The 14548-nt window shown below is 44.5% G+C and overlaps 1 protein-coding gene across 3 annotated transcripts in view; it reads left to right on the top strand.

The window, feature by feature from the left end:
* Nucleotides 1-14548, top strand: part of PLEKHM3 (pleckstrin homology domain containing M3) — an 81729-nt gene that overhangs the window by 18399 nt on the left and 48782 nt on the right. For all 3 annotated transcript variants that reach the window (XM_065841114.2, XM_071811435.1, XM_071811434.1), the window contains one exon: nucleotides 1956-2891. In XM_065841114.2, coding sequence (XP_065697186.1) covers nucleotides 1956-2891 — 936 coding nt within the window. The remainder of the gene's footprint in view (nucleotides 1-1955; nucleotides 2892-14548) is intronic.

The raw sequence follows: 14548 nt of genomic DNA on the forward strand, positions 1-14548 counted from the left end.
AAATCCTTAAAGTTGGTCATCACTGAAGAGGTAGCCAAAGCTTTTACACTGTTGCTGGCCTGAATCCTCCTCCTGCCCGTACATGAAACTCTTACAACCAACTACAGCAACACTTCCAGCCAAGGACAGGAGCATCTCCTTGGACAGTAGGTTACAACCCAAGTTCTGCTTTCTCACTAGCTGGAATCAGAAGCCCTTTGGACAGTAACTAAGTCCCTCAAATACTTATGGTCAATGACTCTCCTTGTGCCCCTGAGAGGATGGATAGACTTGTCCATTGGTGGTGAGAGCAGCGTGGCCATCAATCCTCGCTGTGTTAGCTGGGAAGTCAATGCACGTGGGGATACAGTAACTTCTATACAGGCTCATCTTTGGCTCTTTGTTTCCAAGGTTTGCCAAGCTCAGATGCTTCTGTTCTCTTAGCTCTGCGTTGAAGACATCTTAGGTATACTCAGAGGCGGTCATGTCTAAAACTGAGTAGAGCGTGGCCTATTAATGTGAGTGGTAACTGGTTAAGCTGAGGTGCTGACAATATTTTGTGCCTCCAGCTGTCAGCCCAATCCCTCTTTCAAAGTTTGTCAGCTTGAGGGCAGAACCCACGAGTGAAACATCTCCTGCATTGCATGGTTTGTAACTCTGCATGTTAAGGTAAGTTGATGCTGGGTTTGTTTTGGCCAGTTAAGCTGGGCAGTGGATGGGGAGCTGTTCCCAGGTGGCTGCCTTGCTCCTGGGGTTAGGAATAGCAGTATCCAAGGGAGATGGACAACCAGAAGCAGAAACCTCTTCACTTGTGTCTGTTAACTCTGCCACTGTTTGTAAGTCAAGACCCGTCAGAGGTACCCTCACAGGAAAGGTGAAATAGAAATCAAATGGGATCAAGAACTTGCTATTCAGGCTGCACTGTTTTGGGCTACCAAGTGTTGAAGTTGGTGTTGGAGCGTATCAAGAAATGCCACTGAATTTATATGGGGACCAGCAAAAATTGCAAAGCTACGTGTCCAGTCCAAGACGAAAATAAGACGTTTGCATGCAGTATTGGTGGCTGAAGCGGTGCAAATCGGACTGGAATAAATTTTGTGTAGAAGTCTTTTTTAAAACTCAGAAGTGCTTTAGATGACTCCATTTAAATTAATATAACATCTGTGCCTGGAATTACTTGTATATGCGCTGGTTTTAAAATTCCTTTCAACTTTGCTTTGAACCGGACTTTGTGGATGCGTCTGCTCCAAAGCATCTGAAGCACTGGGGCACTGAGATATTTGAGCCCAGGCAGCCCCTTCCTTTTCATTTTTCGTCATGTCTGCCAGTCCTGAGCCAGATCCTCATGAATCAGCAAAGCTCCTCTCTAGTAAATGGAACCATGCAACATGTTCTGGTCCTGGCTTGTGCTGAAATGTGGTCAGAATGTGGGGAGAGCACTGCCCCACCATCTGAGGAAGAGTGTGAGAAGTAGCCGGGGTCAGAGGAGGAGAAGGCGCTTCCCCTTTAGCCCCTGGGGAGACCATGGCAGAAGAGGTGTTTCCCTGCAAGGTGTTGTTTTAATTTGTGTTTGTTTCTCATTGTCAAAATCTCTTTTAATTTGCAAGAGATTACTTGATAATATCGTACTCTTTTGGACTACGTTCTGGGAGACTTGTGGTGTTTTGTTGCTCTGTCACGATTCTCCTGGATAATATCAGGAAAATCGCTTTGTTTCTCTGTCCTGCTGTTTCCCTGCCCCTTTTTTGTAAAGTGTTTTGGTACCTCTGGGTAAAAAAGTGCTGTGTTCTTGTTCACTCAAAGGTTGAGTCCGTGCTTGTGTTTGATAATTATAACCTATTGGGTGAAGGCTATTTCCTGTCCTCCAGGTAGACCATGTATGGCTAGGAGAGATGTATGAACCAGAATGACGTAGCAATTTGAAACTATTATTTTAAAAGAATTAATAGCAGCAATTCTCATTTTGTTTCTTCCAGAACACAAGCCAATGTTCCCAAACATTCTGAAGAAGGGATACTTAGAAGTTAAAAGAGACAATGACAGCTACTGGCAAACCTGTTACGCTGAGCTCTCCCCATACAAACTGTACTTGTATTGTTTGGACAGCAGTGGCAACCAGACTCTTCCCACAATGTATCCACTCTTGCGTTTTCAAAGGGTCACTGTGACCGGTTGCATTGAAACCAAGGTGGTGGACGCCATCCTGTCAGACAACTCGCAGCTACAGCTGAAAGCGGAGTCGTCGTGGGAGGCTTTGGACTGGGGACAGAAACTCTGGGAGGCGGTGCGTGCTTCTGTGCCTGCTTTCACGAGACAGCAGGAGAAACTGGAAAATGTGCCAAAGCCTGAAAATAACAGTGACCTTTCCCAAACCAATGGATTGTTAGAGAAGCCCATGGAACTCTTCTTATCCATGAATTTGACTGAAAACACTAAAGAGTACCAAAATATTCTCAAATCAGGGACTCTTTACAGATTAACTGTTCAGAATAACTGGAAGGCATTTACTTTTGTCTTGAACAGGTCTTATCTCATGGCATTCCAACCGGGTAGGCTTGATGAAGATCCTCTGCTGAGCTACAATGTTGATGTGTGCCTGTCAGTCCAGACAGATACTCAGGATGGCTGTGACTCTTGCTTTCAGGTCATTTTTCCTCAAGATGTCCTCCGCCTGCGTGCAGAGACTCGTCAGAGGGCCCAGGAGTGGATGGAGGCACTGAGAACAGCAGCCAATGCTACTAGAAGTTTAACTCAGAACCCACAGGTCACACTTAGGAACAAACCCGGAGATCGGCCCTTTGGAAACGATCTGAGAAAGAGCAAGCGCCAATCTGTGACCACCAGCTTCCTGAGCATCCTTACCACGCTGTCCCTAGAGAGAGGGCTCACCGTTCAGAGCTTCAGGTGTGCAGGTAAGCAACCAGGCTGCAGCATTTGCACCCACCGCTCTTCTGCAGGAAAACAAAATCACTTGAAAGAGCAGGCATGTGTTTTAGCAGCACACAACTACTCCCTGCCTCTCGCTATCAGTGTAGACGCTTTGGTGTGTTAGCCTTCCTTTACTCTCTGTAAATTGTGAAGAACCTATGTGATATTAAGGGGTTCCGCTGCATTTCAAGAACAGTGCTGAAACATTGGATCCTGCACGTGCAGCATATAGCACTACACAGGCCAGGGCTGCCTTACAGTTTGCTTGGGCTGTTTTCTTGCTTCAGGACACTGGAAAGGTCCATAAGCAAAGGGTTTGTATTCTGGATACAATGCAACTTTCCAACTTCTAGCACTTTTGTTTCCTTTTATTACTGCGTCTCCTTCAGGTTGTTTTGGAGGCTGAGCACTGGGTGTTCTGGGGAGACTCCTCAAAGCGTATATGCTTCCCTGAAACACCATCGTTTGGCGGCGTGTTCTACTACTGAGGTTCAGGCATGAGCTTATCTGCTCAGCTCTTCCCTTGAGGCAGGGGTGAAAATATGACCTTAAGCCTCTGTATCTAGTTGTAAATCTCAGTTAATTTGACTGCTGACTCTAGTGTGAGGCAAAAGCATGATTTTGTCCAGTTTAGGAATAAAGTAAAAACAGCCAGGACCCATGTGAATGCAGTCCTTTGTCCTTTTACTTCGGAAAGGGCACTTTTGTGGAGCAAAATTGGGAACTGTGTGGCTGTCTTTGGTTGTGTTCCCTTAGAAATTGTCAGCTGTATCAGAAACATCTTTTCTGGAGGATTTTCCTCTGTTACCGGAGCTGTGAGGGTCCTGCCTCCTCCCCGCTTTGCTCTGGGGTGGGTGGCTGTCTGATGTGGGGATCTCCTGTTGATCTGGAACCACATATGGCTCTGAGAGGGGTCTCTGTGGGCCCAGAACCTGCTGGCTGGCCTGAACCCCTCCCAGGGGACACCTGAGCCCCAGAAGTACTGGGGTGCCCTCAGAACTGGCCGTGGGTGCGGGTGGGTTCACCCCTCTCCGACAGTCACCCACAGGTGCTGTTCCTGCTCCCTTCTCCGCAGTGCGCGGCACTTGCCTGGTAGCTGGAGCACGGTGGAGATTGGCCTCACCGCAGTTAATGGTTCGGTCACAATATTGGGGCTTCTAGCTGGATTCAGTTCTGCCCTTGGCTGTGAACTGTTTATGTGACTTCACGTCGATTTTTTTCTGGGAGCAATTATGTGCCAAACTACTGCTGAAACTCTGATTATCTGAACACTGCTGGATAATGGTCATGTCTTACCTTTAATGGGAGTTGTGACAGTGAAAGCTGCAGGGAGACTCTGGGAATGGGTCAGATAAGTATCCCCAATATGGATCCAGCCCGGTGTGTTACCCAGCTGACAGCCTTGTGAAACTCCAGAACACAGCAGAATTGACAACCTCATTTTAAGCTAATGTCTGAGACTACATTAAAACTTTATGCCTTTCTCCTCATTTCTTTTAATTCACAGCTCAGTAAAGGAAAATATCGTAGTTTTGCTTTATCCTCTGACTGAGGTCCAGGAGAGTTTTGAGGGTGCATCCCCAATGACCTCCTCAAAAATATGAATTCCTGGGATGGCGACAAAATGCATGTCTCCGATGTGAAATATGTTTAGTCTTGCATTTTATAGTAAGAGAGCAGTGTTTTCTGTGGGAAAGGGGGGGATTTCCTCGCCGAAACATTGGCTGATTCATCTGCACTCACTCCTGTGTGTATTCCTCGCAGAAATAAGGTGCTCTGACCTTGTCAGCGTTGCACGGAGTCTTTTTCTAATACACATGAGGCATTCCCAGCGCTCATGTGGCCTCCTTTTGATCTGCAAAACTGAACAAACGCTCTTGTTCTAAGAAGTGTGAGTTGCGGAGAGTCTGTGAGAAGCCGGCCAGTGGATTTCCCTGTACCTGAGGATGGGAATGGATGTAGGAGTGGACCCTTCGCTGTCTGAGACCCTTAGAGTTGCTCTTTGAGAGTCGGCTGGAACCTGTAGCTGTTACCACAACACAAAGAAATGAATAATTGTAATTATAACTGGGAGAAACTGGGGAAGCTTGTCTGGCTCAGAAGAGTTTGTGCTGAGGAGACCTCGGAGATGCAGCAGTGAGCTGGGATTCTCTCCTGGTTCCTCACTCCCTGCAGGCATTTGGTGCTGCTGCTCAGCCTGGGCTGCTGTTTAACCTGAGGGGACTGCTGTTGGTAATTACAGCTTGCAGGCATTGAGAGCAGTTTTCCCCAGGGCTGCTGGGAGGGGTAAGCTTGGAAAAGGATGAGGAGGGGGGAGGAAGAAAAGTTTTGCTGTGAATTCTTCAGCCATTTAGTGCAAATTCCTGTAATTACCGTCTTTGTGTCCTGTCCCAATGGCACATAATACAGCAGAAGCCTTTCCTAATTGAGACCTTACAGGAGGTACAAATCCCTCCTTTGTTCGGCCTAGCAAATTAGTGCCAGAAAGTGGCAAGGTCCGAGTGGGAATCAAAGGCAAGCAACACAAAGATGGAACTTAAGGCTACAGTAATAACCCTCTCTAGTCCTGCAGGGGTGGGAGGGAAGGAAAAGTAATGACCAATGAAAAATGAAGGGTTTTTTTGTTATAAATTCCCTTGACATGACAGCACCTCAGGGCTGCTTTATTTATTTAGGAAAAGTGATTAAATAGTAATACAACAGGGCAGACCATTGTCTCTTGAGCTACCCCCCTCCCTCCAGACCCCTGCTGCCTTGGCTAATTGATTGACAATGAACCTCTGATAAAGAAGGTTGTTGGGAAGACCTGATGGAGACAGGCTGTTTTTTTTTTTTTTCTCTTTGCAGTCTTTGTAGGGTTCCCCTCCCCAACTCTTTTTTTTTTTTTTTAAATGCTCTCTGCATCCCCCTTTCCTTTTCTCCCTCAGTAAAAGCTTTTCAGGGGGCTGCTCCCAAACAAACAGCTGAGGCTCACAAGCAGGTAGGGAAAGAATGCGAATGTCTGTGCCTTGCTATTGACAAGTTTATCTTGGAGTCTGACTAAGACTTTTCAACTCATGATAGAAGCCAGGGCCTGGTGTCAGCTGCAGTCATGGGGCAGAGAGGACAAACCCTTGATACAATGGGAGTCAGAAGGGCAGGCTGAAAAAAAGTTTTCTTTTGCTTGATCAGCAGATGCAAAAGCTTTCCCCCACATTTCTAACTGCTTGTCTTACTACAGAGGGCAGGACTTTATTTGTTATCATTTCCAAAAATAAGCTAATAGGCCACTGATTAACGGTGGAAAGCCGTATTTTTATAAACCTTTTTACCTTTGCTGCCATTATTTGTATTTTTGTCTTGGAACAGCAATACAATTTGGAACGTGTGGTTAACCAGAAACTGCTGGCACAGGCATGGCAGCCTCCTGTGTCCTTTGCATGTTCATATAACTGCAGGCTTGGTCTTGCCCTGTTTCTGGGGTACAGTGATGTTCCCATGGGGAGTGTTTGGGGCTCAGAGTGAGAGTGGCGTTTATGAGCATCAATCTGTTTGGGTGAGAGTTCGGAAGGACCTACCCCTTGTCTTCAAATGGCTATGAAGTGAAAGTTGGTTGCAAGGCCAAGCTGGTAAATATCAGGTTTTATGATTTGTTCTTTAATATGTAGGAAATAAGAGACACGCATCACGTTAGAATGGACTGTTGCAGGGAGTGTTATTATTTTTTATGTATTTATTTCACCTGGATTCAAGAGAAATCACCAAATTGTTCGTGTTACAAATTTGGGGTGAGGTGACTTCCATCAAAACATGTGTTTGGCAAGTGCAGCATCTTGTAGACAGCGGTAGCCAATTGTAAGTACTCCCGTGGGTGTCCTGACTCCCTGTTGGTCTGCCTGTGGGCTCCTGGGGAAAGGCAGGAGTTTCTCCTTGAGCTCTATAAGGGCAAATGTCCTGAGCTGCCCTTCACTATTGCTATTTCCCTGGCATGTGCCTTTGTGTTTCCATAGATGGGGAAGACAAACAGCCTCTGCCCTTGCCCCCTGTTTTTGCATGGCTCCTGTTCTTTCGATGTCTCTCTTCCTTTTCACCGTTTTTTTTTTTCTCCTCCCTGTCCTTTATTAAAACAAACATTTTTTCCAGTAAAGACAATTGTGTCTGCCAGAAACCCTTATTGCTTAGACAGCGAGTCCTAATGGATGTTGGAGTTCTGTCTTCTGCAAAATGTTCTCTACACCCTTTGGTTTGTCTGTGTGGCTTTTCTTGCTCTTCTGGGGTGTCTTCTGTCTTCTCCTCCCTGCTTTCTCCATGTCTCCTCACTTGCCAAAAGGATAAATACTGCTATTAGAGCTCCATTGGCTTGGCTGGCTGAGCTGAACACGACGTGCAGAGAAGCCAAGGTTAGTAAATGGGCTATTTCCTGAGCTTGCAGCCCTGTCAGATTGAGCAGCGGGTGGAAAGCTGTTGGCTTTCGAGAGTCCTTGTGCCTCTATTGCTGTGATTGTGTGTGTGTTGGGGGACAGTCCAGTGCAACATGTCCAGGTCATGCAGCCTCTGCTCTGGCTCACCCCGGTGCTCTGAAACCAGCCCCTACTGTGCTCAAAGTAAAGTTCCTCTCTTTCTTTTTTCCTCCTCAGCGAAAAGGAAGGATTTTCCTAATAGCTTGCAAGCCAACAAGTGCGATTAAAAAAAATAAATATTACCCAGGTGCTGTGTTGACTTTGTTCACTTCTCAAAAAGCCGTATAGTTGAAACTACTCAAATACAGATAGCTGAAAAGCATATGTGCTCCTTCTGGGAATTCAACAAATACTTTGTGAACTGTCATCACACCCAGCACCTATTTGTAGCTTGGCACTGAGCGAAAAATACTAGGGGACAATTCTTAGCAAACATAGCACAATAACAGAATACCAGAAGGTCCTCTGGAAAGTTGTCAGCACTCCTGTCACATTTTCAGTCCCAAATAACAATTGTTCTCACCTATTCAGGGCTTTTAGGATTGTGCTTTTTAAATGCTGTATATATTTTGTGCTTGATTTCATTTAAATTGATGTCTTCGTTCCAAGACTTCAGCAGCTTTGTGCCTTCCCTGTATTTGTGACTCTGTAAAATGCCCCGAGAATGTGTTTCGCCTTAGACCGTACTCTTACAGTTTTGTATGTGACTTTCAGGCCTTCTTTCTATTGATTCAAAACTAAAATTTCCACTGCTAACAGAGATATTTCTGAATTCTCTGTTAGCCAAAGGCAGATGAGCAAAAAAACATTGTCCATAGCTAAATTAGTATTTGGAAAATACACCAGGTCTAAACAAAGCCGCTGACTTGTTGGGAGGAGTGGCGGAAGGTTTTCAAAGAAGGGTGACTTGAATTTTTGTAGCAAGGAACATTTAATTTACAGTGGACCTACATGTTTCAAAACACAGGATTGCTGGTCCACAGTGCTTCGCCCCATGACAGCTCTTGTTTGGAGAAGGATCAGAAAATACCGCATGGTATCTCTCTTGCTTGAGTTAATTAAAGCCGTTACCGGTGATCAGTTATGATCACAGAAGCCATTTAATCTCTAGCAGTAAGGTGAGTGAGCTCTGCAGCACAAGTTTAAGATGGCTTGACTAGGGAAAATGGCGGTGAAAACTATTAGCTTTGTCCAAGCTGGTAGAAGTTGGGTCCTTCACCTTCCTGGGATCCAGCCGGCACCTTCGCAGAGTGGGATTTTCCCTTTGGTAGGATTTGCTTTGGACTCGGCCTGCTGAAAAAGGCAGTTTAGCCAAGTACTTGGCCAGTTCAGTGCATGTCCTGCACCCTGGTGTGCACTGTGCACTCCTCAGCTGGTGTTTTACTGATAGCTTTGCCTCAGCCCTGCAGGCAGAACAGCTGATACAAATGTCTTGACTGATAAATCTACACACTCCTCCTGGCAGGTTTAATGGACACCTGTCTGCCTGTATGGGGATGGGTGACCCCATTGCTCTAATCTGCCTCTCTGAGCAACTCTACGGGTTTCAACATTTTTGTGTGGTTTTGTTTTGGTTTGGTTTTTTTCCATTAAGAATAAAATATTTGTGCTTATTTCTTTTGCTGTTATGAGCTCAGTTCTGCTGTGTGTGAGCATGTCTCTATTCTCAGCACAGGCTCTATGTTTGTCCTTTGCTATGCCGTGTTTCTTCCTCGCTTGTGGGTGCTGGATATTAGTTCCACTGTCCCAAAGAGCGCTTGGTTACTTGGGGGTTTTTTTGGTCCATTTATTGAACGAAGCTAGTCTTGATGGATCTTTTGGCAAGAAGTTCAAAGTAGAGAATGCCAAAACCAGGGAGTCTAAGTGTCTAATTCTCACCTTTGTTGGGATGGAAAAAGCTACATCTGGGCAAAAGGAAGTGTTTTCAGAACCAAAAACTCCAACGCTCCCCTCACCCTTCACGTCCCCAGTTTTCTGGAAAACCCAGAGGTTCCTCATGAATTGCATTACAAGGGACAGCTTTATTTGTTGGGCCAGCATCTTTTACATCAGCCAAGCCAGGTTTGCTAATAAAGGCCTTGCCTTCACAGGAAGGCGCAGACAGGGTGTATCTGCATAACTCTTTCTGCAGTTGCAGTTTATACCAGGCCCCTGAACTGGTTTGAGACATGACTGTTCATTTGTTCTCCTAAGAAAACAAATCTTACATTATAATGCAGTTTTATCCCTCCCCCACAGGATTTGAATCCACCTGATGGTTTTAAAAAAATTTAGCAGAGAGGAGGTAACAAAGATGCGGGGAATCTCAGAGGTTTCACAGAAGCTGGCGTCACAGGGAGCCCCTCCTAATGCTGGTCGGTGTGTTTGCTTGGCATTTGGAGCATCCACGTGAGCGTGCAGCATCAAGGGGCAAGTACAGAAGAAAAATACAGCTGCTTTAGGTCCGCTACCATGAACCTAGGGCATTTGTGCGTGCATTGGCAGGGTTCCCCTCTCTTCTGTCACATGCCAAAGCAGTGTATTATCGGCAGAACTGTAGATCAGATCAGGGGGAATGTAAAAGAAGTTACAGAACAAGCCACAGGCCAACTGGTGGGAAGGTTTCAGGTTCCGAGACTGACCTGCTGTGTCAGTAGGCTGATAAATACCTGTGCTGTGTAAATCCAAATACTCCGTATGCCCAAGGTAGTGCTGTGGTAGTGACGTGTGAGCAAGAAGAAATTCAGCCAAATAGCATTGGCAAAAATATATATATCCACACTTACTGCACAGTTGATGGTCATGTTAAAAGAAGGTACAAAACCGGCTGTATATTCAAGCAGAAACAGAGCTGATTATTTCTAGGTATGTTAATAGCTGCTGTATCAAATAAGTGAAACTTAGCAAACCTCAGTGTAAGTAAATGAATGAACAGTGCAGGGGTAAGATGATTTCAGACGAACTGCAGAGGGGAAATGAAAACTGAGTTATGTAGAGGCTCTTTTTTCTAAATGACCTGGTCCCAGCTGAGGATGCTGACACCGGGTTTACCCTGATCGCACAAGTGGCTGGCCTGCTCTTTGCTCTGCTCTTGCCTGCCTTCTCAGGATATAAAACTGAGTGTAATCAACTGTAGGAATGGGAATACCATTATTAATTATGCTCAAATTATGTACTTAGTCCTAGCTGGCAGACTTCAAGGGCTGGCCCAGAGAGTGTGTTCAGTTCCCATCCCTGGCTAAAGAGCTGGTGAATTACTGAATCCTGCTAATAAGTCATTCCATGGGAGCTCCCATTCCCTTCTGTCGGGCTGCGCTTCAGAGTCTCAGCAGAGCACCACATATAGCAGAGAATAATCCTGTAAGGGCATGGGGGAAAGAAGAGTGAATTAGCTTGAGGTGTGTGGTGTTGTTCCTCAGCACTGTTGGTTTGGGTATGGGCAGGAGGAGTTGAAAGGATGCACTGGAAGGGTGTGAACTGGCCATGTGTTAAAGGATTCACAACTATAACTGTGTGTGAAATGTGTCTTTATGGCTGTTTATAGTTCCCTTGGAGCAAGTTCTCTGGAAAGAATGACATCTTGGCCCTTCTCAGCATTTGACAGTAGAGGTAAAATAACCTATATTCTGGTGAAATTCAACTGTGGAAATCCAAGCAAATAAAAAGCTAATTTCCAAAACTGTAGTTTTGTTGCAGCCATTTGACACTCAGCTATTATTTTTAGTCCTGATTTATTGATGGAATTTTGTTCTTATATATGCAAAGTGTGAGCTTGCACTTTGATATATATTTTTTTTCAGTGTTACATTTACAGGCTTAACTAGTATGAGTTTTATTGGGAAGGCAGAATTTAGCTATGTAACCTGCAGCATGCTTGTATGCCGTCTCCTACAAAGGATAATACAAGCATGCACAATGTTGTGAATGCACGTATAAGTACTATCACCTGGCTTGCTTCCACCAGTAATTTTTATTTTTCTTTTTCTTCATTGTTCCTCTTCTTGGAGAGGGTCACAGCTCTGTGTGTTCCGCCTCAGTGAGGTAAAGTGTGTTGTTTAATTCAGCTCCCCCTAGCAGTCTAAATATTGCATGTCTACGCTAATCCAGTCTTCACTGATTGAAAGAAAACTTTGGTGTCTGAAGGATGATACATCTCATCTCCCTCGGAGAGACACTCTGCAGCTGTGAGACATCACTAGGAGCACAGGACAGGTCACTCTCTGGAGTGGCCTGTGTCCCCAGACCAGGCTACAGCCTAGAGTGGGTGGGCTAAGTTAGTTGAGCTGGATTCTGCAAGACGGGAAAGAGAGGGTCATGCACTATATCTTCATATTGCACTAATGAAGATGGGAATGCTCTTAATTTAGGGCTTAGTCCTGAGCACCAGCTAATAGTCGAGCTTTCCATTGACTCAGAATGGTTGGTCCATCCCTTGCAGTCTGGTTTAAAAAAACTGAGTGGGAGTTGGGGACTGGTGAACCCATCCTTATTTCTGGAAGAGCTGATCTAGATTATAATTAAAGTGGGATTTGTACATTGCTGTCATAAATAATGCGGGATTTATATGTTGGTTAGATAATTATAACTGGATAGGGTCAAATCCACATGGCTTCAACGGGGAAAATTTTCTGCCTTCAATCTGTGAAGGTTTTGTGGTGGTTATTTTTTAAAGCCTGTAAGAACCTCACAAAAAAAGTAGGCAAGGTGAGTGAGGAGTCAGACTTTGCTTGGAGGTTTATGAGTTTTGATTACTTCTTTAGAAAGATAATTGCTTTGGCAGAAAGGTAATACTGGGAAAATCACAAAGTGTAATGCAAATTGCAACTCGGTGGGCAGGAGGGAGAAATGAGGTGGGTTGTTAGTGTGTCTTTCTCCTGAGTTTGAGTTTTCCCATGGTGGAGTGGATTGGAATAGATGTACAGAAACACAAGGGTGCAGGAAATTCTCACCATCTCTCTGGTTGTGTGGAGCAGTTAGAGCAACATTATATGTCTGATCTAACACTCTGAAAATTTGTTGCTGTGCTCCTTCCTAGTCTGTTTATGGCTTTATCAAGCTGAAAGCCTTTTGAAGTCTGTGGGTCATTTTCTTTTTTTCATACTGTATGTTGTTTCTAAATGGATTAACTTCTAAGCTAATCTGTCACAGATTTAATTATGGTACACAATCACTAGAGAGTTGCTTTTTCCTGATACTGGACAAGGAACTTGATTGAATACGAAAAAAACGGTTATGTACTTAATTCTAGTTTGGTCTTCCACTGTCTCTGTTTCAGTGTGGAGCTACTCTAATCTTCTCTTGCTAAAAGGTTAAAGAAAAAGGTATCTGGATAAAAAGAACAGTTGTGTATCTTCCTTGATCATAAGAGTATGCAACCCCCTAAAGTGGCAGGGGTGGTGTTTTCCATACTTTGCAGAAGAGGAATTATATTGCAGTGTCTTGGATTCTTCCTCCATACTGTCATCACCACCACCTTAAGTCAAGGAGAAAGACTTGTTACAGCTTTTTAACCTCATCTTCATTTCCTCCTTTCCTCCTGAAGTCTTAACACTTGGAGATGAACCTCTTGATGTTGACGCTCCTGCTCTGCTCACAAACATGTTGCTGAGTGAGGTTCATCTGTGCCCAGCAGCACTTTCTTGCTGCTATTTTTTCTTTGCTTGTTTCCAAGGCTATTTTGTTATATTTTCTGTGATGAAAGGTTTGGGATTATTCCTTCCCTCACTTTGCTAACACTAAACCTACAGCTACACTTTTCCCTCTGCAGCTTGCTCTGTAACATCCTTTAGGTAGGGATGAGCTTGGGTAATAGGAAGTATCCAGTATTCTCCTTACTTTAGGCTCAGGGTTTGCCAGACCTTTGTACAGATGTTACACGGATAATATTCTGTGTGAGCATTAGGACAGGCGAGAGATACTTGGTGGAGGTTGTTCTGCTTTTTCCCCCCCATCCTGTGGAAGGTGCTTTTTGTAGCTATAGCCAAGCAAATGTTTTCTCTGAAAACTTGAAATGGTCCCATCCCCCACCCCAACTATTTGGTGAGTTGTATTACTGATTTCTGAGGTGGTCCAGCTGCGTCCGGCGGTTGTGCTGGGAGGGATGCTCAAGAGTTTAAAGCCAGGAATCAGTACTGCCTTTGCTTCTGGTAAACATGATGGCAAGTTTATGTACCTGAATATCCAGGTGCAGGATTTCCAAGGGCATTAGGCCACAAGAGATATTCCTTCCTCCTCTTCTTTCTCTCTCACTCGTGCTCTTTTTTTTTCTCCATCTTAAAAAAGCAAAGTAGCATAAGTGGTCTATGCCACAGAAATGTTTGTCACACTACATCACTTTGAACTGCATAACATCAAAGAAAATCAGTGCTTTGATAACTTGATTTGAAAGGATTGTAGAAATAGCCATCATTATGAATCACAACAGATAGGAATGGAAAGGATGGTGATTTTCAAACAGCAAAGCTTGTAAGGTAAGGGAAAATGCAAGGTAGGTGCCAGTGCCACGTTCTCATCTGAAATACTCCAATCTCAAAACTGTTCTGTAGCTTTGCAGAGTATGATTTTCATGAGAATATGAAGAGGAATGAGAAATACTCTGTGTAAAAGTGTGTTTCTGAGAAGTGAGAAAACAAACATGGGCTCAGAGAAGGGCTGGAATAAGGGAGGAAGCAACGCGTGCTGCTTGTGTAGAAACTTCTTCCAGTTTTTCCTTCATATAAAACCACCCTTCCTGAAGGGAAGGGCATCCAGGATTGCTTGCTGAGACCCTCCTCACCCTACAGACCTTCAGCTCTTCCGACTTACGTGCTCTGTCGTTCCTCTCCTGGGGAAACTCCCTGTGAACCAAAATGAGTTTCTGGCTCTAGGAGGCTGCAAGAAATTAGACCTTGAGATGGTGACTTCTCAACTGCAAACGTTTTAGCTGAGGATGGTGGCAATTTGAAGTGGAGTTTAGCTTATTCTTGGCTTCAGTCTAACGGAGAGAAGTTGGGGCACTAAGACAAACCAGCAGCCTGTGGGGTGGCAGGGAGTTGAATTGACTTTAGCCTTACAAAAGGCATACATACATCCCTTCTGCCCTAAAAATACTGCTTTGCAAAAAGTTCTGCTAATATTTACCATACAACAATTATTTCTACAATGATAATAGTTTACAGCCTTAATGTTTGGCTTTTCTGTTTGGTTATTAGCTGAGATCACATTTTTGCATTATGCATGTTGAG

Source organism: Patagioenas fasciata, chromosome 7 (assembly GCF_037038585.1).
Source record: "Patagioenas fasciata isolate bPatFas1 chromosome 7, bPatFas1.hap1, whole genome shotgun sequence".
In the NCBI taxonomy this organism is placed as follows: domain Eukaryota; kingdom Metazoa; phylum Chordata; class Aves; order Columbiformes; family Columbidae; genus Patagioenas; species Patagioenas fasciata.